General features: G+C 39.8%; 1 protein-coding gene across 1 annotated transcript in view; it reads right to left on the bottom strand.

Moving 5' to 3' along the window:
* SLCO5A1 (solute carrier organic anion transporter family member 5A1) overlaps positions 232 to 24,048 on the bottom strand; it is a 149,895-nt gene continuing 126,078 nt past the window's right edge. The window contains 5 exon segments of the mRNA XM_005663031.3: positions 232 to 6,603; positions 10,353 to 10,417; positions 12,617 to 12,809; positions 12,812 to 12,857; positions 14,986 to 15,145. Of these exon segments, the coding sequence (XP_005663088.3) occupies positions 6,146 to 6,603; positions 10,353 to 10,417; positions 12,617 to 12,809; positions 12,812 to 12,857; positions 14,986 to 15,145 (922 nt within the window). The 3' untranslated portion in view covers positions 232 to 6,145.

Below are 24,048 nucleotides of genomic sequence, written 5' to 3'. Positions count from 1 at the left end.
GTGTCAAACCGGCAACCTCTTGGTTCCTGGCAGGATTCGTTTCCACTGCGCCACCACAGGAACTCCACCCTCTTTCTTGATGACATAAATCAATGAAACAATTTTACACAATAAAAAGCAATACAATAACTTAAAAAAAACCAAACAAACACTGGGTCTTTATAGAGGGAGAAAACATTGGCATCATTATTTCATCCCTTCCAAGAACAAAAATCCTAAGAAACAAACTAATTTCAATCCAACACACTTTATTCTTTTTTCTTTTACCTCTTTTCTGAATTTTCAATAATCAAGTATTCCAGATGTTGTAAACCAAGGTTTATTAGTACATTGACAATAGATTTCATTGAACACAGGAAATTATACATCTTTTCAATGACCCTAAGAGGTCTTCGAATAAATAGTCATTTTAAAAACCACAAAATCAAACTCCCTTTGCTCAAGAACTCAAAACAGCCTTTCATCGCAAGCACACCTAGACAAACAAAAACACACACGCTGGACACACACTCCACTAGGATCCTAATGCCAGTTTATTTGACACAGTATTACACTTCCTGTAACTAAGGAGTTAGAGGCTGACCTGCCAGTTTGATGCTTCTAAATGAATATTTGGGGGAGAGGTATGTATTTGAAGAAAAATGCCCACTATAAAGTTTTACCAATTGTCCTTGTTTTTCATTTCTACATACAAACTTTAAACTTCTTTTGTTCACCCCTTTGGTTTAATACATCCCTGGCATTACTTTAGTTATCAATAATATCTTCTCCTTTGATTTTCATCTGTAATAGCAGAATACCAGAAAAAGACAACACCTTCCAAACTTCAATATTAAAAACAAGGTACATGGGTGTAAGGTTTTTTGTTTTGTTTTGTTTTTTTTGGAGAAGAAATAAGAAAAGTCTATCTGAAACAGTTTTCGCCTCTCTCTGAAATTATTTTTAGCATCTGATTTTTCTTGTTAAAATAAATATCAAAAGCGCTGGGTTTTCCATAAAAAAAGTATTCCCCCCCACACTCTTCATTTTTGCAGTGTTAAGTTCATGGATTAACTGTAGTAATGAGAGTAATGAGAGCTTGTTTTCTGAGAAGTTCTCCAGATTTCCAAAAGCAAAGCACATGCAGTCCCTTCTCAGTGAAATACTGTGAATTCAGTGGGGTTTTTTTGTTTGTTTGTTTTTGCGGTGAGCATGCATGAAATACTTTTAGCACCAAGGCATTTACTTTTTAATGTTGCAAAAGCAAATACCCAGGGAGGGTTTTCATCCTATTTGACCCTTCCTAAGGCTGAGTAAAAACCAAGTGCTGAAAATAACCTCTTCAGACATACACAGATCGGATTTCAAAGTAGCAAGAAGTCTGGGACAGACGCAGCCAGCAGCATCCTGGAGGGTGAGGAAAGGAGAGAAGACAGAAAAGATGAAGAGCACGAGGCCACTAACTTCGCCTTGCCAGCCACGGCACTCCCTTCCGTACTACGGAAGAGGAAATGCAAATAGGTGTGTGAAAAGGATAGCTACCAGTTGCTGTAACAGAGAGTTAGCAAACCTGCCGTCTAGGCCATTCTGGGATTATGCAGTGTTTTGATATCTATCTGCTACTTAGGATACTCAGTATGCACCTCCATATCAATAGTTATATTCATATTTCTGTGTCATGTAGGATGTTTTCAGTACACACAAAATCACAAAAAGTATAATGGGCTGTCACCCTAGGCTGGGGCTCTCCAGCTGCTCCTAGACACAACCAGAGGATTTCTGCAAATGCTTCAGGTCCACTTAAACTAGGAAGCTCCTCTTTGGTGCACCTGTAGTTGATACAAACAGGCTCCAAAAAGAAACTTTCTGGTTCTAAGGCCACCAAGGAATGCAAGCTAGAAATGCAAACCAAGGGAGAGTTTTCTTAGTGGTTGGTGAAAGGTGGGACTGCCGATACCTCCTCCATGGAGGTAGCTTTTTTGATGGCTGACATTTCCAGGCCCAGGCTTTGGTTTGTTACTGCAGCTACTGATGGTAACAATTGGCAACAATCGGGTTGTGGTTTGGTGTATAACATATAACATTTTATATATGTTCATTCACTATGTAACACTTTGTATATGGTCATTTAAAATTTTATTAGGAAATTTAAAACCACTATTCATTCACTAAAAAACCAAAAACCAAACAAACAAAAAACTAATGGAAATGTTAACATTCTGAAAAAGGACCCAAAAAAGCATACACCTGAAATCCCTAAAGCTCAGATTCGACAAATCTGAACCACCTCTCCTCATAATGTTTTGTTTCAGAAACTCTACTGAGATTCAGAGTTAACATCGAAATTGGATTTGTTCTCTATTAAACAGGAACTCTAAATAAATTCTTGAGGTATCTTAGGACAAACAGTTTTGAATATAAGACTTAGCTAAATAAGTATAAGTTTACCTTGAAAATTGAAACATTCAATTTTGATATTTTCTACAGATTTTTTTTCTGCTTTACACAAAGAAATAACTTTTCTACATTCCAGAAACAGTAACACATCAAAAAATGAAACACTCCACCTCACTATCATATAGTCACACCTTGCGTATTTTAATCAAAACTACGTTATGCATTATGTAGTGTAAGAAGTATGCAACACATTCATGGCTCAGCGGAAACGAATCTGACTAGCATCCATGAGGACGCAGGTTCAATCCCTGGCCTTGCTCAGTGGGTTAAGCATCCAGCATTGCCTTGAGCTGCGGTGTAGGTCACAGACGCAGCTCAGATCCCACGTTGCTGTGGCTGTGGCGTAGACCGGCAGCTATAGCTCCAATTGACCCCTAGCCTGGGAACGTCCATATGCCTCGAGTGCGGCCCTAAAAAGCCAAAAAAAAAAAAAAAAGTGAGCAACAGAGAAATGTGCATCTGAACCCTGACTTAACCACTCTGTACAATCCTGAACAAGTCATTTTACCTCTGAGCCTCAGTTTTCATCTTTAAAAATAACAATAATAGTAATAAATAGTTGTCTTGCAAAGTCACAAGAGAACTGAATGATGTATATTAATTGCTTGGCTTGACCAAATGCTCTGAAAATAGTCAACATTCAACAAATGCTAATTTATTTCCTTTCTGCTGCTCCTTTCTTTCCTCACTCTAGTTCTGAATGACTTTTGACTGTTTTTAAGAATTAAATCCACCGACAAAGGATAAGGATGTCAAGCTAAAGAAGACAGTCAAAATAATGAGCACCAACTCCCCACTGCACCCCCTGGGAGTTTCTAAATTAATAGGTTAGACTCAAGGATATTTGCTTATTAAAGCCAAACAATACATTAACCTACAGAGTTTATTAAGGAACAAGGTGACTTTTCAAAAAATAATAATAATAATTATAAGCCGAAGCTCACAGAGAGTGGCAATTAAAAGTGTAATAAAAATAATGACTCTAAAGTGACATGACCAACTTATTAGCAAGCATTTAAGGACCTCGTATATACAATTAGAGGGTGTCATCTATCAAATAGTCACCTTAGTTGACTATGTGACTATTCCAGCGATGCTACTAGAGCGCAAAGCATTTTGAGGACAACTCAATTCATCCATATTCCAAAACATCAGCCCCCCCCCCATGATTTTTTTTTAACTATTCATGCTACATTTGCCAACAACACAGGAATGATATACTAGCTACTTATAGGTACCAGATACTTGAGGAAGTACATTATTAACATTGTGGCGTATGGGTACCACCAATTTCTTTGAATTCTGACCTAATCCATGGAAAGGATGTCATAGACTGGCAGATGGTAAGTGGGTAAAATGGTGCCTGATAGGGACGTGGCGCTCAGTCAGTGATGGCTGAACTGGATGACAGGTCAAGGTGGAGAAAGGTGGAGGGAGGGTGTCTCTAATTACACCTGCTGAGTGCATCATTTCCTTTCCTAGATTTCTAAGAGCAGCTCCTTTTCAACATGTGCTACCAGGAAGAGAGAATGCCAAGAGTGTTGGAACTCACAATCTTAGTTACCAAAAAAAAAAAAAAAGTGCCAATCCCACCCAACTTCTCTCAATGCAATCTCTTAACAGTCAGAGGAAAATTAAGAAAACATCATCTCTTCCCAATCCATAGATGGTTAGGCCCAACACAAAGGAAAACTTTCTCTTCTAAGGGAGCCAAGATCTCCCTTATGTCTACTCTGAAGCCCCAGAGTAGGCACAAAGACAATCAACAATATTCTCTGAAGATCTTCAGAAAAAGCCACTTCGACCACAGTTTGACAGACACAGTGTCATTACAGGTAACAGCAATGATGACTTAGCCAAACAAATCTGCTCCAAGGGAAGTCCTTGTCACCTGAGACCCCTGCCTCCACTCCCTGTAGACATCATTTAGTCCACTTGTGAGAATCCTCTCCATAAACTGCATACAACCAAGAGAGCCATTTGACCCAGACTATTCCTAAGTAGAGAGGAAAACAACCTTTTACCCAGGAATAGTCACCCAACTCTACCTGTGCAGCCGTCGATGGAGGGCTAAAAGCCTGAATCATGGGTCAATCACATCCCTTCCGTGGAAGAGTGTAAATCAGCCAAGGAAACCATTTCCCAAATTAGCCCTCCAAAAGCAGAAGCTCATCAACAGAAACAGTTCACAGTTATATTGATATTTGTACATTAGAGTCCCTCCTAAATCTGAGTTGTCATAATTCCTTTTCTGAACAGCCAGATCCATGAATTAACTTGCTATCAACTCCCTAGGGCTGTCAGGAGGCATCTACTTTAGGAACCACATAGAAAACATTCTGTGTGGCATCTAAATCAAAGTGATGTGCTGGAAGGTACAGAAAAGAATGACGGATAATAAATCCAAAGTGCATTTAGAAACAGAAAAACCCTGTCTCAGAATCCCTTTGGAAAGATTACAGTAGAAAGGAATCAAAATGAGAAGTGAAATGATTCTAACTCTGATAAGGGAGGATTCTGTATGATAGACCAGTACATTTTAAATAATTTTTAGTCATGACTTTGGATCATAACCTAGGTCCGGCTCCCAGATCTCCCTCCTCCTGCGTTCAAAGTGATTTTCAATTGCAGGTTCAGCTTTCCTGATTAAATGACTCCATTTTCAGAGCAACCACAGCAATTTTATATATGTAACTGCAGATTTGCTAGTGCTTCCAGATATATCTCAAATGATCAGGTGAAATTCAATCTTACTCCCGTGGGATTTCTTTTTCCAACTACTTAGAGTGTCAAGGTCACAATTCTTAACCACCTTCATGTGGGCCCTTAAAATTTTGGCAGCAATTTTCTTTGGGTGAGAAAGCCATCAGTTTCCTACCTTATTATGCATCTCATATTAAAGTTTCTAGCCATATTGTTTAGCACACTAGTGTTAAAGCCCCATAAAAAAGAATCCTAGAATTTATATTCAAGCTCTTAGGTTCATGATTCAGCAGCTTCTTTAACTCCTTTACGGTGGGGCAGACAGACTAAAAGAGAATGTGTCTTATGAAATGAAGTAGCTGTTTCCTTTATCACGCTATACTTAGGGTTTCTTTGAAGCATTTGAAAAGTTCTACCTGCTATGGCTTAAAATGCTACGAACAGTACTTTAGGGAAAGTTTAGCTTCCTCTTTTCAAAAATGTATCTGCTTTAGTCTCTGAAAGCAAAAGTAACATGCTGCACTTACATCGTCCCAAATTGCATAGTTGAGGCAAATTCATTTGTGCTTTGTAGCCGAACTCAGAGTAGGTGTTCATATCTCAAAACCTGGATTCGTAAATGCAAAGTCATGGTCAGACTCACCCTTGTTTGGAGTGTTTGCTAATGATATGCACCGGCATTACACATCCCATGATTTTGTTAACCATGCACCCAGCCGTATACCCATATTGGAGCATGAGCGTCAAATTAACATCTCAGAAATAGAAACAAATCTATATAAACACCTCCTTCTTGGACAGAAGTGGGGAAAGGCTCAGTCTTGTTGAGGTATCCAGCCCTCAATCAACAGTGGCTGTGTATACTGAGTTCTGTTGGTTTGAGGATTGTGTCTCTCGAGGTTAAAAGAAGAAAGAAAGTAAAGAAGGCACAGGTGTTTCTCAAGTCGCCATATTCAACTCAACCAACAAAACTAAAGTCTTCCATTTTCAAGCTTCAGGAGGGAGGCTACATGGCAGCAGGGCTTTCTTCCAGCCCCGGGTCTGGGGAGGAACTTATTGCTTCTGGGAAGGGCCCCGGATAGGTCTGTGCTGTGTATTGGATCCCTTTTTGCAGACCAGTCTCTTCATGGAATTCTCCCTGGGTGTTGAAAGCTGGGCAAGATCTAGTCCGGGCATACTTATCGGCACTGTCGGTATGGCCCACCATCTCACTCACAGTGCTCAGAGGGAATTCTCTCCACCTCTGCCTCTGCAGTTCTTCCTCCTTGTATTTAATGGAGTACCAGGCCAAGAAAATAAAAATAAAGCCAACGAATTTGAGGCCGGCTGCCAAACCAAAATAGACAAAACGAAACGATGTGACATTGTACTCCCAGCAAGAGCCTTGCACGCCACACTCCTGTTGCCAGAGCATGCAGGTGGTGTCAATGACTGCTCCAAAGTAAATTGGAGTAGGAATGTATGCTAGAGTTGTTGGGAAAAAGAAAAAGAAAAAAAGTTAGCACATCTTCTAAGGGGAAACAGATTTGTGACTCGATAGGGCGCTTGTTTGCTCGACAACCACTTGGGGGGTAGTTCTCTTGTGTAACTTGATTCTGGTAAATATGTATATCACGTCATCATAGTCCTATTATAGAAATGTTCACTAAATTGTAACTCCTTAAAGGCTTCCAGTTTGCAAGCTAGAATGGGTTTTTTTTAGATGTTAGAGGACATTCATTTTATGACATTATATTAGACAGATTATGATATAAAATTCTAAAAATTAATAACACATTTTTAGACAGAAAAGTTTCTATTGATAAAAATGCAATTAGGGAATCCTTTTAAACTTAAAAATAAGATTTTTGTCCTTAAATACACAAGTGGCCATATTAGACCATTCCTGATCCTCAGAAATTCAATACACTGCGTTCTTGCGGGTTGGGTTCAAGTCCTTGGCTGCAGGAAGAATTATGAGGAAAGCACTGCCCCGCATAAGTTGGAGACCACATCAGACAGCAACTTCAAAAAGGCACATGGAGTATGGAAATAATTAAGGCCTAATATTCATCTTTAAAGCTTAGGAAGCATCTGTGATGAGTAGTAGCTGCATTGTCTAGGCTATGATGTAGACATTCTTTACTCCCACAAGGAAAAAAAAAAAAGTCTGTCCAAGTAGACGGCCTTCATCACATGCTGCTCCCTTTGCTGAAATGTGTCCCCACCCCAACTTGTTCGCTTTGCAAATATCTACACCTCCTTTAAATTCCTGACCTGCTCAGATGCGACTCTATTCCCACTGCATTTCGTATATACGTCCATTGTGTCCACTATCTTGCAGGATTTAAACTGTTACAGCTGTCACTCATAAGCTCCTTGATGGCAGAGCTCATGCCTTTTATTCTTTGCACCCCAAGGACCTATCAGAACAGTCCATGGATCCTCAATAAGAGTTTTTAAAAGGATATGATGAGTGGAAGGAAGAGAAGAAGAACAGAGAAAAGGGAGGAAGGGAAGGGGAGGGGGAGGGGACGAGGGGAGAGAGGACAGGTGGGCAATAGCCAGAAGGCTGTGAGTGACACACTTTTATTTTTTATTTTATTTTATTTATTTATTTATTTTTATTTTTATTTATTTATTTATTTATTTATTTTGGCTTTTCTAGGGCTGCACCCGCAGCATATGGAGGTTCCCAGGCTAGGGGTCTAATCGGAGCTATAGTCACTGGCCTACACCAGAGCCACAGCAGCGTGGATCCGAGCCCCGTCTGCAACCTACACCACAGCTCACAGCAACGCCAGATCCTTAACCCATTGAGCGAGGCCAGGGATCGAACCCGCAACTTCATAGTTCCTAGTCGGATTGGTTTACCACTCAGCCACGACGGGAACTCCGTGACACACTTTTAAACATGCTGTACTGGGAGTTCCCGTCCTAGCTCAGTGGTAAGGAACCCTACTAGGATCCATGAGGACTCAGGTTCAATCCCTGGCCTTGCTCAGTGGGTTACAGCTCTGGCGTTGCCATGAGCTGTGGGGTAGGTCACAGACGCAGCTCGGATCCCATGTGGATGTGGCTCTGGTGTAGGCCAGTAGCTACAGCCCTGATTCGACATTTGACCCTTAGCCTGAGGACTTCCTTATGCCACGAGTGTGGCCCTAAAAAGACAAAAATACATACATACATACACACACTATATTCATTTAAAAGGAGATATTGTCGGAGTTCCCCTTGTGGCTCAGCAGTTAATGAACTTGACTAGGATCTATGAGGATGTGGGGTCGATCCCTGGCCTTGCTCATTGGGTTAAGGATCCAGCTTTGCTGTGGCTGTGGTGTAGGGTGGCAGCTACAGTTCCGATTCAACCTCTAGCCTGGGAACCTCCATATGCCCAAGGTGTGGCCCTAAAAAAAAGAAAAAAGAAAAAAAAAGAAAAAGAAATACAATAAAAGGAGATATTGACACTATAATTGGAATGTAACATTGTAGGAATGTAACATTATTGGGGTGAGCAAAATAGGTGAAGGGGATTAAGAGGTACAAAACATATAATAGAAGTCAAAGGGATGCAATATACAACATAAGAAATATGATTAATAATTTTATAATAATGTTGTATGAGGACAGATGGTTCCTAGACTTACCGGAGTGATCATTTCATAATGTAGGCAAATGTCAAATTGCTACATTGGAAGCTAACATAATATTGTATGTCAACCATGTTTAAATTTTTTTAAATTTAACATCATTAAAGTGCCTAGCGCTCTTTTTTTGCTTTGGAACTCGGTGAGATGGAAAATGGCTTGCTGGCTTAACTATTCTTTTTCATAATCAATAAAACTTAAGATTAGGTTGAATTAAATAATAAATGCCTGATGTGTTTGTTCTCCCTGCACTTATTCCAGATGCTATGCTGTCCATCTGTTGACTCACTTTATCTCCACATCCGTGTCAAATTACCCAATCCCCTGGTATCAGAGACAAGCTGAGCAAAAAGGAGGAACAATTTTTTTTTCTTTTCCCATTCAACTACCCCTTCGATAAACAAATTTCCTCCTCTGAAAATAACTTTTTTATTTTTAATGAGAAGTATAAAGCCCACTTCTTAACTATATCAAAGTATGTCAGAAGTTCCTTGAACCAGCATTCTTTGGAAAGCTGCACTTTCAAAGTATTCAGGGTACCCAAAAAAATAAGCCATCCAGTTCAAAGCCACTGGAAGCCTTTGATGCTCACTGGCAAGTCATCAGTCTTGGTCTGGGCCATCTACCACAACCTAAGACAAAAATGAGAATTCCAGAGAGGATTTGTGTTTCCGAGGGCCAGATGATTTTTAAATGTTTAAAATGTTTCATCCTTCAAAACTGAAAGAAACAATTTAAATCCAAAAAAGTAATAATTTTTTTTTTTGGTTCTGTGGACAAGGATACTGATGATTGGGGGAAATAACAGCTGAAGAAAATGACAGGCTGCCCCTTAAGAAAGAAAAAACAAAAGATGCTTGATGATGAGGAAGTCATATCAAAAGACATTAAAATCAATCAAGGGAATGAGCCACTTCACACTCTGTTTCCCAGCCACTGTCCCAAGACATCACAGGTGATGTGATGTTTGTAAAAGTCAGAACAATCGTCTTCCTGCCCAAATAAACTCTGTGACTTACCACAGTGACACAGAGCTAACAAGCTTTTCTTGTCAATGAGTAAAAAGTAGTCCCTATATACCAATTGGGAGATCTTTTTTCTTTTTAGAATTTTTAATTTCTTTTTCTCAAAAAACTTGATCAGTATACTCTTTACCCAGTCCAATAAAATTGCTGGAAAAAAGTAAGGAATTAAAGTTTTGACACACACACACACACAATGAGCAACAATTCCTATCAGTTTCATGTTACAAAAAGACAAAACCACCAGGATTGCAAACTCATAACAATTTCTTGATTCGAGATTTCTTACTGTAAAAACTCTGGGGAATTTAGTTCAAGTTTATGTTCACAGTGAAAAAGAAACTGACATGTAAAGTCAGTTTTGCTTTGTTTCATTAGTAACAGAATTGGTCGGCTTTTAGTCCAAGTCAGAAAATGAGGAAGTTGTGCCCTCCCCACTAGCCTGTAAAATCCTAGCTTCTACTAATGGTAACAAATGTCTTGACTTGCCATTTTTAAAAGACAGTGAAAATTTGCCATCTGCAAAGAGGAACTAAGAGGCACTCTTGGAAATTCAGGAACATACCAAGTGTTCGCAATAAAACAAACTGCATTCCCAGGGCAAAAGGTCTCTCTTCATCTTCTACAGACCTATGAAGAAGAGAAAGAAAGAAATATTTTAGAATAATGACCTTAAGAAAATGAAAGTCAAATCAAGCCTGCCTAGCTACGGAGCCAGGGACCAAATAGATGCCAAAATAATTAATTCACAAAATCAGTTCTGTTAAAAGAAAATACATAGCATTTTACCCTAACTGTTGCATTCTTTTTCTCTTTTTGCCTATGCTTTTCCAGATGGTAGGTGTTTACACTGAAAATGACTCCCATCATTGCTCAAGGAAAAGCATAGAGAAAAAAATATTTTTTAATGGTCCCAAAATGTAAAGGACACAAGTCGAAAGTCAGAAAAAGAATGAATCCCTGCCAGCCACCTCACTTTTTCTTCTTTTCCTAAAACTTATGCTCCAAATAATTCCCACAGGGCAGGGAAAATGGAGTCTACTGATTTTGTTATTAGCAAAAATGAAAGGGCTCCTTTTCTGAAGTTTTGGGTTAGAAGCCAACTGGTGATGTGTCATGCTTGAACATTACAAAATGGGCAGCCCTTATTTGGGTTATTTAACATCTCTTATAGAATCAAAGTTGAAAGATTAGATTGCTAATGATTCAGATGTTTTTCATGAGGAAGTACTTTATCCTTTGTGTCCCCCACACATGGGGTTCTCGGTATATCACGTAAAATTCCCAAGGACGGGCGCACATTGGCATCTTTTCCCCCAGGTTCTTTGCTTTCTCACAGCAATTTCCCCAACACTGCACACATTGTCGTTACTCCATGAGTCTCTGCTGATGGGGGAACCGAAGGAGTAAACCAATGGGATTTGCATGGGCTGTTATCTTACTGTCAAGGACTGAACTGCCTGGGAATCTATTAACTCAGATGGGAAGCCAGAACATGCAGAATAAACAGGCAGGCAGTCCATCCACCCTGCTAAGAATGACATCTCAGCCGGTGCGTCCCACCAGGTGCCCTGTATGGTGGGATACTGAGGAGCCAGCAAGGACGTAAAGGGGGAAGATTGACTGACACCCCTCACTCCCTCATCGCCAGTCCCCCTAAAGCTGCTTTTGCTTTTGTTTCTTCACCCCGCCGTCCCCTTCCTTCCTTTGTCCGCTTCAGTCTTTACTGCAAATACCAACACTCTGATTTGAATGTGCTGGTGTCCACATTTTGGATAGGACTTCCATTAAGGTAATTTCCATGCTCTCTCTTATAAGCAAATAAATAAATAAATAAATACCACACACACACACACAAAAAGATAACATGGCAAAGAAAGCACAGCATGGGAGTTCCCGTCGTGGTGCAGTGGTTAACGAATCCGACTAGGAACCATGAGGTTGCGGGTTCGGTCCCTGCCCTTGCTCAGTGGGTTAACGATCCGGCGTTGCCGTGAGCTGTGGTGTAGGTTGCAGACGCGGCTCGGATCCCGCGTTGCTGTGGCTCTGGCGTAGGCCGGTGGCTACAGCTCCGATTCAACCCCTAGCCTGGGAACCTCCATATGCCGCGGAAGCGGCCCAAGAGACAGCAACAACAACAACAACAACAAAAAGACAAAAGACAAACAAAAAAAAAAAAGAAAGAAAGCACAGCATGAACATCTTAAATAGGAAAAAATCGGTTTAAAAAAAAAAAAGAAGAAGAAGAAAGAGAAAGAATAGCATGAACAACTTAAACATTACATTTCCTGGTCTTCCCTGTCCTTGATTCACTTCCCAAATTTTATGACAGTGAAGTTAATGACATCAGCATTTGGAACTGTCAGCCCAGCATCAGCGGTCACTGATCCTGGAGGTATTAACCATCTACAGGGCTGGAGAGAATATTCTTCTCCGCATGCCTGATTCAGCAACTTCACCAAATGACTCCTGGCCTCCTCTGGGGCCAGGCCTCTCGGAGCTAACACGGTGACAACTCTCAGCTCTTGAAGGTGAACCTTTTAGGAACCAAAGGTGCCCGAGAGAAGTTTCCCTAAACTCCAGAGAGAGATCTCATCTGACTAAAGAAGGTTCTGGAGGATGAAATGTTAACACCTTCCTTTCCTTCCCGTCTCTGACACAGGAAAGCTCCCTTCTCTCAAGTACACCAGCTGAATGAAGGAATGTCTGAACCCTGCACAACCTCGTTTTGCTCTGCTCTCTGCTTTACCCCATCGGTCCCCAGCCTGGAATATGGATTCTGGCAGTTCTGAGTGGTGACCCGCCCTTGAAGTGGAACGTTGTGCTCACCTGAGTGTCACGATGATGGCTGACGGCTGGGCACACGCTGTGATGAAGGTCACTATGAACAGAAAAACTAAGAACGGGATGAGGGTGTTACAGGTCCGTTTACACTTCCCGGACACAGCGTAGCCATTTGCGTTGAGATAGGTCTTGACAATAACCACGCGGAGCTGACTGCGCTGGCCCACCGTGGGGGGGTGATCACTTGGCGGCTTTGGACGCAGGTGCATTCTGTGTAATTCCTTATCTAAGTGATGAGAAAGATCAGTCGGATGCCAGCCAAAAGCAAAATTCAGCCCAGGGATGGAAAGACGAAGTTAAAATGCTCTACAATAGCTCCAGCATTGACAAATATGCAGGATGTTTCAGTGAAAATACCCTTCCTCATTTTAATAGGAAGGACCAGAAAAGTGCAACTAACAACATGGGCTGGCCACGACTGCTTAAACCTAAACTTTGATAAGAAGCTTTCAACCCTCCATTCTGTATCATTCATTCCAGATGCTCATTTTTGGCCATAATCATAGGCCACTTGGGCTCTCCAAATGGAGAAGCCCCTCAAAAAGCAGGAACTAAGCCTTATTTTTTATTTGTACTCACTGAAGGGCATAGTGTAACCCTGAACACAGTGTAGGACCGAAAGTAAATATCTGTTAAATACATGCAGAGAATTCATAATGCACTGTGATGACTTCAGTGCCAATAACAGCGAACATATCATTGGATGCTTCCTTGCAAACCAGCTAATTCAAGGGACTAGCAATGTGTTTCAAACGAATTATCCTTCTTGCCTACTATCCTGCTTTTATTGAATGGGCACTAGCTGAGCTCGCTACATTGTGACCTCTCGGCCACTTAGAGAGGCAGGAGGAACAAACACAAAGATGGCATGCTCTATGGGTGCCTGTGCTCCGGGGACTGTTGGCCTCTTTTTATGAATGAGGGCTGACCTGGGGATATAATCCCCAAGGAGCCCATGTTTTCCTTCCTCTCCTGAAGCAAGAGTTTTGAAGACTTATGCTATTGTTGAACTTCGCAAATGAGCAGATATCTAGACCAGAGTAAGATCCAGAAAGCTTGATCTTGTCTCCTTCCACCCCCTTTTTTTACATTCCCAGGAAAGATTCCAGAAATGGAACCAGCTTCCATAAAATAGGACATTTGGTGGTCTGTGTGCTTGACCTCCTTAGAAATACTTATCCACGTTTGCCAAGGGTAAGGGGGTCAAAGTTGCTATTGATTTTTAATTATATGATGCTCTTGGTTTTCCTTATCAATTGAGTCTACAGTGCATTGTTTGGTGAACTCTACAATGTGTAGCAAGACATCTTTACATATTTCTGATTTATCCTTTCCAATATCTAGACTAGAAGACAAGTTGTATACGTTGCTCCCTATATAGGAATAATCCATGCTGCTGTTGTTAGAACAAGCATATATCAGTTTTTAAAATTGTGATGAGACAGAGACAATTCATGGCTGAGGTGCTACTTATCCACATGTATTAATTTTCAGCATGATATCAAGTGGATGTAATAAAGTTATTTTCAAAGATGGAAAAATGAGGGCTTGTGCGCCAGACCACTCATGTCTAGGGAAGGACTTAGCCACTGAGAAGAACAGATGTCATTGTCCCTTTCAATTCAGTCACACACTGGAGCTTGCCAATTAAATAATGAGGAGCCATCAAAACGAATTCTCAATTTATCACTATAGGTTAAAACTCAGAAACATGCAACAGTAAAATCCCTTATCACCTGCACAGAACAAGCAAAGGCACTTTAACCTTTTCATGAAGGCAGCCTCCAACAATCTGTTCTTATGCAAAGAATGAAACCAGGCTCCATAAAGAACCGAGTAAAATATGAAAATCTTCTCCCACAGTATTACTACTTATTTATAATTCATGGGAAAGGGAATTTTCAAAATAGCCTATTCTTGAACTGACAGAAATATCTTTACTCTGAAATTAAAAAAAAAAAGTCTGAACTGACAGTCTAAGAAAAATGGCCATTGCCCATCTTCCCAGGCTCTGATCTGCTCTAGTCTCTCTTCAACCGCACCAAATGCAGTCGTCTTGACCTTCAAGTCCATCACAAGGGCCCTGACAGGGTAACAAAGGAGAGATCCAGCTCTTAACTTTATCAGGTTTCACCGGGTCGGCACGAATGTAAGTAGGGAAGGGTGGACATGGAATCAGACCACTACCCTCATGTGCTCCAAACACCCCTGGGGAACAAATCAAAGTACTGGGTAATTTTCTTTCCTCTGGGCTTTTGTCAGAAGGTGTTTTGCAGATTATCTGAAGGTTCTTGAAAAGGGAGAGTGAAGGTTTGTGTTTGCATATGAAATCTAACAACAGCACAGAAACTCACCCCAGTGCTCATATTACCACTGTGAACGCAGCCAGCCAGGCAAGGGTTAAAGTAAGTAATTCCATCTGATCCACAGACAGGCTTATACTCGTGTATTTTACAACCACAATTAACGTTGCAGCTTCCTGTCAGATTCCTATGAGGCCGAGTCAGGGAAGGTCTAAGGAGAGAAAAGAAGCAGATCGTGAGCAACATTTGCTAAAATAAAACCCGTAGGAGAGTTAGTTCTTGAGGCTAAGTAAGGCGTCCATTTAGAGAAGCTATTCCCATGAAATCAAAGCTATGGTACTGTGAAAACTCACCCTAGATCATTACTCTAATGACTTGAAAACAAAATGTAAAGAAAAATGTTTCAATTTTCCAGTTCTACAGATTCTGTATGTTTGTATCAGACTATGTATTCTACCTGCCAATCTTGCCTCAATTCTACCCTCCACCCTGTTCTGCGGATCTGAGCTCAGTAGTTCTGACCCTCATGTAACTACTTACTAGAGACACTTGGCTCAATGTCTCAACAAATTGAGACCTCAATTTCTTTAACTGGAAAATGGAAGAAATACTTTTCTGTGCCAACTAATTCTATCATCATGAGGCATTACCATGGAATCCATCAATCACCGTTGTCCACACAGGTTCCTTTGACCAAAATCTCTAATTTTTCTGGAATAAATGATCAAAGAAGGACATGGAACACTAGAAAATCAAAAGAAGGTGATTTTTTTTTTGAAGATTATCAGGAATCGTGTCACTAGTTCGATTCAGACCACTAGAAAACAACAATTAAACACTCTTCCCTTCAAAATGTCCAGATGTGTCGACTTCTCATAACAAAATGCCCAGATGTGGAGTTCCCATTGTGGCTCAGCAGTTAACAAACCCGACTAGTATCCATGAGGACACGGGTTGGATCCCTGGCCTCGCTCAGTGGGTTAAGGATCCGGCATTGCCATAAGCTGTGAGGTAGGTCGCAGACACAGCTTGGATCCCTCGTTGCAGTGGCTGTGGCGTAGTCCGGTGGCTGCAGCTCTAATTGGTCCCCTGGCCCAACTTCCATATGCCATAGATGCGGCCCTAAAAAGACAAAAGACAAAAAAAAAAAAAAAAAAAAAAAAAAAAAAAACCAGATGTGGCATCAAAGGCAAATGTGACAGGTTCTGTTTTCTCATGAGGTCACAATGTCTGATTTAAAGAAATGATGCAATATGAAATACTCTAATAAAATAAATTCGGGCAAGGAGTTCAGGCAGCAGCCAGTAGGTTAAGGATCCAACCTTGTCTCTGTAGTGGCTCAGATCACTGCAGAGGCCAGTGTTCAATCCCCAGCCCAGCGCAGTGGGTTAAGGATCCAGTGTTGCCACAGCTGCAGCTCAGATTCAATCCCTGGCCTGGGAACTTTCCTATGCTGCAGGTGCAGCCAAAAAAAAAAAAATCAATTCAGGCAAGAAATATAAAAGGGGAAATGAGGTGGGTAACGATATAGGGCCGGAGAGAGAGAAGTAGAAAGAAATGGCTGTGGAAAGGCAGAGGCAAGCAGGTAACCAGAGGGAACCGTGGATGAATGAGAGGGACCCTATAGCATTCACATACAACGACCTCCTTCCTTTGCTTTTGTGACCACCCTTTTTAAGCGTCTCTGATGAAATACTGTTCCTAAAGTCACGAGTTAGCAAGAGCAGATCCTTCATTCACATGTCCAATTATTCATCATCCATCCATTCAATAGATATTTTGGAATGTCTTTTATGGGCCAGGATTTGCCTCTTTTTTGACATTTTATTTTATTTTATTTTTTTACTTTTTGGCCCCACCAAGGGCACATGGAAGTTCCCGAGCCAGGGTTTAAATCCAAGCCTCAGCTGTGGCAACCCTGGATCCGTAACCCACTGCCTGGACTGGGGACTGAACTTGTACTTCTGCAGCAACCCCAGCCACTGCAGTATTCCTAACCCACTGCACCACATCGGGAACTCCCTTGAATTTATCTTTAATGACTATATTGAGCAGCCGTTCACCCAGTAGCCTAGCCCATCCCAATGATATGTATTAATCTATAAAGTGTTGCTTGTTCAAAGGCTTTTCTCCTGATTAAAGCCCTAGATATAAGACCAGACACTATAAAACTCTTAGAGGAAAACAAAGGCCAAACACTCTCTGACATAAATGACAGCAACATCTTCTCAGATCCACCTATCAGAGTATTGACAACAAAAACAAAAATAAACAAATGGGACCTAATCAAACTTAAAAGTTTCTGCACAGCAAAGGAAACCCTAAACAAAACAAAAAGAAAACCCACAGAATGGGAGAAAATCTTTGCAAGTGAATCGACAGACAAGGGATTAATCTCCAAAATTTATAAACAACTTCTGCAGCTCTATACCAAAAAAACAAACAACCCCATCCAAAAATGGGCAGAAGAGTTAAACAGACAGTTCTCCAAAGAAGACATACGGATGGCCAAAAAACACATGAAAAGATGTTCAACATCACTCATTATTAGAGAAATGCAAATTCAAACCACTCTGAGGTACCACCTTACACCAGCCAGAATGGCCATCATCCAAAAGTCTACAAACAATAAGTGCTGGAGAGGGTGTGGAGAAAAAGGAACCCTAGTACACTGTTGGTGGGATTGTAAATTGGTGCAACCACTGTGGAAAGCAGTATGGAGATGCCTCAGAAAACTAAACATAGAACTACCATTTGATCCAGCAGTCCTACTCCTGGGCATCTATCCAGAGAAAACCACGACTCGCAAAGACACATGTACTCCAAGGTTCATTGCAGCACTATTTGCAATAGCCAAGACATGGAAACAACCTAAATGTCCATCGATAGAGGAGTGGATCAAGAAGATGTGGTCCATATACACAATGGAATATTACTCAGCCGTTAAAAAGAACGAAATACCAGCATTTTTTGCAACACGGATGGACCTAGAAACTATCATGCTAAGTGAAGTCAGCCATACAATGAGACACCAATATCCAATGCTTTCACTGACATGTGGAATCTGAAAAAAGGACAGACGGAACTTCTTTGCCGAACAGATGCTGACTCACAGACATTGAAAAACTTATGGTCTCCGGAGGAGACAGTTTGGGGGGTGGGGGGATGTGCCTGGGCTGTGGGATGGAAATCCTGTGAAATCAGATTGTTATGATTATTATACAACTACAGATGTGATAATAAAAAAAAGGCTTTTTCTCCTGTGTCCACTTTCACACTCTGCTAATTGAGTCATTGAATTATAACAGAAGGAATAAATGCATAGCACTATTTAAACCTTATCAACAAAGGCTTCCAAAGAGGCAAAAGTAAAACAAATTTCATCCCTGTCATTTTACAGAAGAAATCTTATCACAGGACTTTCATAATAATTATGTTCACGAAGTCTTAGAATCACACCATTCGATATATAACTTTGAACTGTGATTTTAAACCAGTAGTTCTCCATAGGGGCAATTTCGACAATATTGGGAGATGCTTTTGTTTGTCACGACTAAAGGGGTGTGATTGGCACCTAGTGGGTAAAGGCCAGGGCTGCTTCTGAATATCCAACAATGTGCAGAGCAGCACCCCCCCACACATGATAAGGCATTAACTGGTCCCATTTTGGGGCCATATATCCTGAAAAGATGAAAACTCTAACTTAAAAAGATACATGCACCCCTATGTTCATAGCAGCACTAATCATGATGGCCAAGGCACGAAAGCAACCTACATGTCCATTGACAGATGAATGGATAAAGAAGACATGGTACATATATACAATGGAATATTACTAAGCCATAAAAAGGACAAAATAATGCCATTTGCAGCAATAAGAATGGACCTAGAGATTATCAGACCAAGTAAGTCAGAAAGAGAAAGACAAATATCATATATCACTGATATGCAGAATAAAAACATGATACAAATGAACATATTTACAAAACAAATAAATCCACAGACATTAAAAAAAACCCAGTTCTGGTTATAAAGGAAAAGGGGGGATAAAATTATGGATTTTGGATCAACAGATACTTACTACTATATGTAAAGCAAACAACAAGGACCTACTGTATAGCCCAGGGAATTATATTCAATATCTTGCAATAACCTATAATGGAAAGGATTCTAAAAGATATATGCATATATGAAAAAGAATATATAATGTGTGTGTATATATGTAGAAGAATATATAATGTGTGTATATATATATAAATATATATATATATATAAACCGAGTCACTTTGCTACATACCTGAAACATTGTGAATCAACAATACTTCAATAAAAAAAAAAATTTTAAAGAATTAATTGGCCCAAATCCCAATATACTGCGTCTGAGAAAGCCTGTTCTAGGCCTATTACCACATTCCATGGATGATGAAACAGAAGTCCAAGGAAGCCAAATGACTCATTATGAGACTGACTATGCTGCTTTAACTGGTATCACATGAAGAGTATTCTGTGTGCAGTACCATTCTCTTCGCCAGTTCTTCAAGAATCAAACTGCAAGCTGTGACCAAATAAAAGGGACTTATTTGCCTGCATGCTTAGTCACTAAAAATGACAGGCTTCAAATCCATATGATGGTGTTATTACTATGGCTATTTAGAAGTTACAAGGGGTTTCTTATTAACAGCATGCTTTGTATTCATTTACAACAGCCGCAGACTCCAAATACCTCTCCTTTATGAGTATGTCCACTCAAGAGAAAGGAATCTAAATAGAATGTCAACAGATGCTCAGAAATGATAGGAAGGCAAAAGCTTTTCTGAGTTCTGGAAACAAAGGCACAGCCCCAGGTCACCCTTGGGAATGCTTTTCTCATGAGATCATGATGTCTACTACAAAGAAAAGATACAATATGAAAAGCTCCGAGAAAAATCAAAACAAGCAACAAATACAAACAGCAGTGAAAAGAAGGGAGCATTCATGGAAAAAGTCATTAGGGAAAAAGGCCATAGTGGCACAGAAAAAGAAAGATGCTGACACAGTTAATCCTTTACACTGTGCTGATAAAAGAAATTATTTTTAAGAGTAATATTGTCCATATACCACAGTGTGCACGGCACAGGGAGCTCTACCTAATATTTTGTGATAATCTAATGGGAAAAGAAACTGAAAAAGAATGGATGTTGTGTAGGTATATAACTGAATCACTTTCTTTGTACAGCAGAAATTATCACAACACTATAAATCAACTATCCTTCAACAAAGCTTTAAAAAATGAAAAAAAGAGTAATACTGCCTTGTTTGACTGTCATTCATGCGCAAGAAAACAGACTGGATTATAACAATGGTTTAAGTGTTTAAATCTGAGTAACACCAAGTAACCTCTCATTAGCCTTGTAGTCAACAAATTCAAACCAGATATAATCTGAAATTTACATAGCCTACAAATTATGCAAACCACTTCTTTAAATCTAGAACCATGTCCCTTGGACACAGTTTTGCAATGCCTTTATTTATTGCTATAAATTATACATATTCAATGTAGAAAAATCAGAAAATACAAAAGGACTAAAAAATCAAATTAAGGGAGTTCCCATCGTGGCTCAGTGGTTAACAAATCCGACTAGGAACCATGAGGTTGTGGGTTTGGTCCCTGGCCTTACTCAGTGGGTTAAAGATCCTGCGTTGCTGTAGCTGTGGCGTAGGCCGGTGGCTGCAGCTCTGATTAGACCTCTAGCCTGGGAACCTCCATATGCCGCGGAAGCAGCCCTAGAAATGGCAAAAAGACAAAAAAAAAAAAAAAAAAAATCAAATTAAGCTCACACAATAATGCCACCATCCAGGAATACCCACCAGAATGCTTTTAGTACTACTTTCCTTCTGGTCTTTTTTTCAATATGCATATAAATAAATGTTAATAACATATTGTTAAAATTTTACAGAGAATTTTAAATTCTGTTTTTCCTGCTAACATTACATGATGAACATTTTCTATTGGCCATGTTATGAATGGCAAATTTGGTCCTGAGTTTAATAATATTCAAGGCTTATTATGCTTAAGCAGATATTACATGGTTTTATAGAGTTCCTGTCATTTGTTTAGATCTTAGTTACAAAATTTAAAACTCACTGGAAAGAGAATTTGCTTATATTTCATATCCCCTAGATACTCATAACATGAAGTAAAGCAAATTTTGTAACTCCCAAATAGAGCCAAAAAAATAGATTGAATCATATACTTATGGCTAGAAATGAACTGTGAGCCTATTAATAAAAGTAGCCAGGATAATTCAGAAACAAACATATCTAAGATTCTTTGAGTAAACTGTTTTTCCTCTATTTTTCAGGAATTTCCTTTAAAATCAGTAATATCTGAGGAGTTTCCTGGCACATAATTCCCTAGTGGGTTAAAGATCTGGCATTGTCACTGCTGCAGCATAGGTTCGATCTCTGGCCTGGGAACTTCTGCATGCCACAGGCACAGCCAAAAATAAAATAAGTAAAATAAAATTAGTAATATCTACAATAAACAAAAGATCTTAAAAGCACCTGAAAAATACACAATAGGAAAAAAAAAAAAAACTTCAGGAGATTAAGCTGTCTGTGAAACACAGATGAGATGAATGGTTTAACTGAAGTCAGGAAAAATCTGGCTGGAAACGCTAGGTCCCTGGAAGCTGGTAGTAGAGTACTATGAAAATAGTGGCAGAATGGCAAGTTCAGGAGTGGCGACAAAGAGGATGAAGTGTACCTTTGGGAAGCTGCAGCAAAGGTCCGAATTAACAGAACTTTTTTTTTTCTTTTTAGGGCCACACCTGCGGCATATGGAAGTTCTCAGGCTAGGGGTCGAATCGGAGCTGCCGCTGACAGCCTACACCACAGCCACAGCAACACTGTATCCTTAACCTACTAAGTGAAGCCAGGGATTGAACTCCCATCCTTATGGATACTAGTCAGGTTCTTAACCCTCTGAGCCACCACAGGAACTCACCAGACTATCTTTAATTCCTACAATCTTGGTACCTTGGGGCAATAAAACTATATTGAAAGAGGTATCTGCAGGAGAAAAATCCCAGCCTCTGAGCTTTTGGAGCTGGGGACTGCTGGACCACTCCATCCAACAGCCACTGCCCAACACAGAAAACTAAGAAAATACTTCTTGGTCACATCAGAGCTCACGAAAGCATCCCTGGAAAAGTTCTGGCCCAGTAACTCAAGTCTCCAAACCAAAAGATGATATAATTGATTTTAGTTTAAATCCAAAGAGATGACACTTGATAAATGAAAGATAATAAAGCTAGAAGCACTAAGTGATTTATCAAGACCTAGTACTGGTGAAAAATTCTGTCCAGAGACATCAGATTTAATTCCATTTGAGAAATGTCTTTGAAGGTAAAGAGCAAGTAACTCACATTATGCAATGTGCTTCTATAAAATACTGCTTAAGCTCCGGTTTTCACTTGCTCCTTTGGCTACAAAATGATTAGGACACACCTGTGGGTGCTGGAACCGTAATTACTTGAGTTGAAAATGGGCCAGGATATTATCTAGGGCTCCTAAGATCTTTCATAGTGAAAAATCATCAGATTCTCAAATCTGGATTTTTTTTCTTCTTTAATTTTGTCTTCTTGTGGTTAGAACACTTAACATGAGATCCACTCTCTTAAATTTTTAAGGGAACAATACAGTATTGTTGATTACAGGTACAAAGGGGTCCGTTAGCCCTCTAGAGTTTATTCATCTTGCTTTATTGAAACATTTCCCTTGATGAGTAACTCCTATTTTCCCCATTCCCCCAGCCCCTGGCAACCACCATTCTGCTCTTTGATTCTATGAATTTGACTATTTTAGTGGAATCACAGAATATGTGTCTTTCTCAGACTGGTTTATTTCACTTAGCATAATGTCCTCAAGGTTCATCCATGTTGTCGCCTATCACAGAATTTCTTTCTTTTTTAAGACTGAATAGCATCCCATTATAAGTATGCAGACATTTTCTTTATCCATTCATCCCTTGATGGACATTTAGGTTGCCTCCACATCTTGGCTATCAAATCTGAATTTTCTAAAGGAACCACTAATAGCACATCAGGTTCATTCTACAAAAACAAACAAACAAACAAAAAACCTGTGACTCCATCTTGGATCAGTAAGAAAAGTTTATCCTTCTAAAAACTTCCCAACCCCATCCCAGGTACTGAGGTGTCGCTTGAATACTAATGCTAATTCAAAGATGGATTACTCATTACCTCCTTTAATGTCAGAAAATTCACCATGCTGGTGAACCTGGAGCTTCTCATACAAACTTTAACAAATGGAATCGACTTACATATTGTGCTTTCTTATTTGTGTTTCTCTTCTTCTTTCAGGATAGTTTAATAATCAAAAACATTGCACTCAAAATCAGAGAAACCTGGATTCAAATTGTAGCTCTATCATTTTCTGGCTGCATGACTTTATTTTAATGGCCACACTCATAGTATATGAAAATTCCTAGGCCAGGGACTAAATCTGAGCCACAGCTGCAGCAACACTGGATCCTTTAACCCATTGGGTTGGTCCAGGGATCAAACCTGTGATTCTGCAATGACCCAAAACACAGTGGTTGGCTTCTTAAGTTCCTGCACCACAGCAGGAACTTCCTGGGTACATGACTTTAAGCAAGTTATTTGATCCCTCTGAATGTCTTCTCATATTTAAAATGAGAAAAACAACATTAAATTTTTATTTAACAATTGCTTATTATTTGTGGGTTTTATCGCATTTTATCCTCTCTATAATTCTAAGAGATTGGATCAAATTCTAAGAGATTTTGATTAACTCATCTTAATAATGAGGAAATTAACACACAGAGAGGTTAAAGAATTTGCCAAATACCTTATTTGATCTTCACAGCAATTCAACCAGATAGATACTATTAGTATGCTCACCTTAAAGATGTAGAAACCAAGGCACAGAAAGATTAATTTGCCCATAGTCACACAACTAGTATGTGGCAAGGCCAAATATTAGCATGCTACTAAAAGAAATAGATGCATTTTCTACAGCTCTCTGAGTAAGAATGTGGCGTGTGCTCATAGATGGTGCTTATATGAAACGCAAAATTTAAAAGAGAATCTT

Source organism: Sus scrofa, chromosome 4 (assembly GCF_000003025.6).
Source record: "Sus scrofa isolate TJ Tabasco breed Duroc chromosome 4, Sscrofa11.1, whole genome shotgun sequence".
Taxonomy (NCBI): domain Eukaryota; kingdom Metazoa; phylum Chordata; class Mammalia; order Artiodactyla; family Suidae; genus Sus; species Sus scrofa.
The sequence above is the reverse complement of the archived record's forward strand: the minus strand, read 5'-3'. Positions and strand labels throughout refer to the sequence as shown.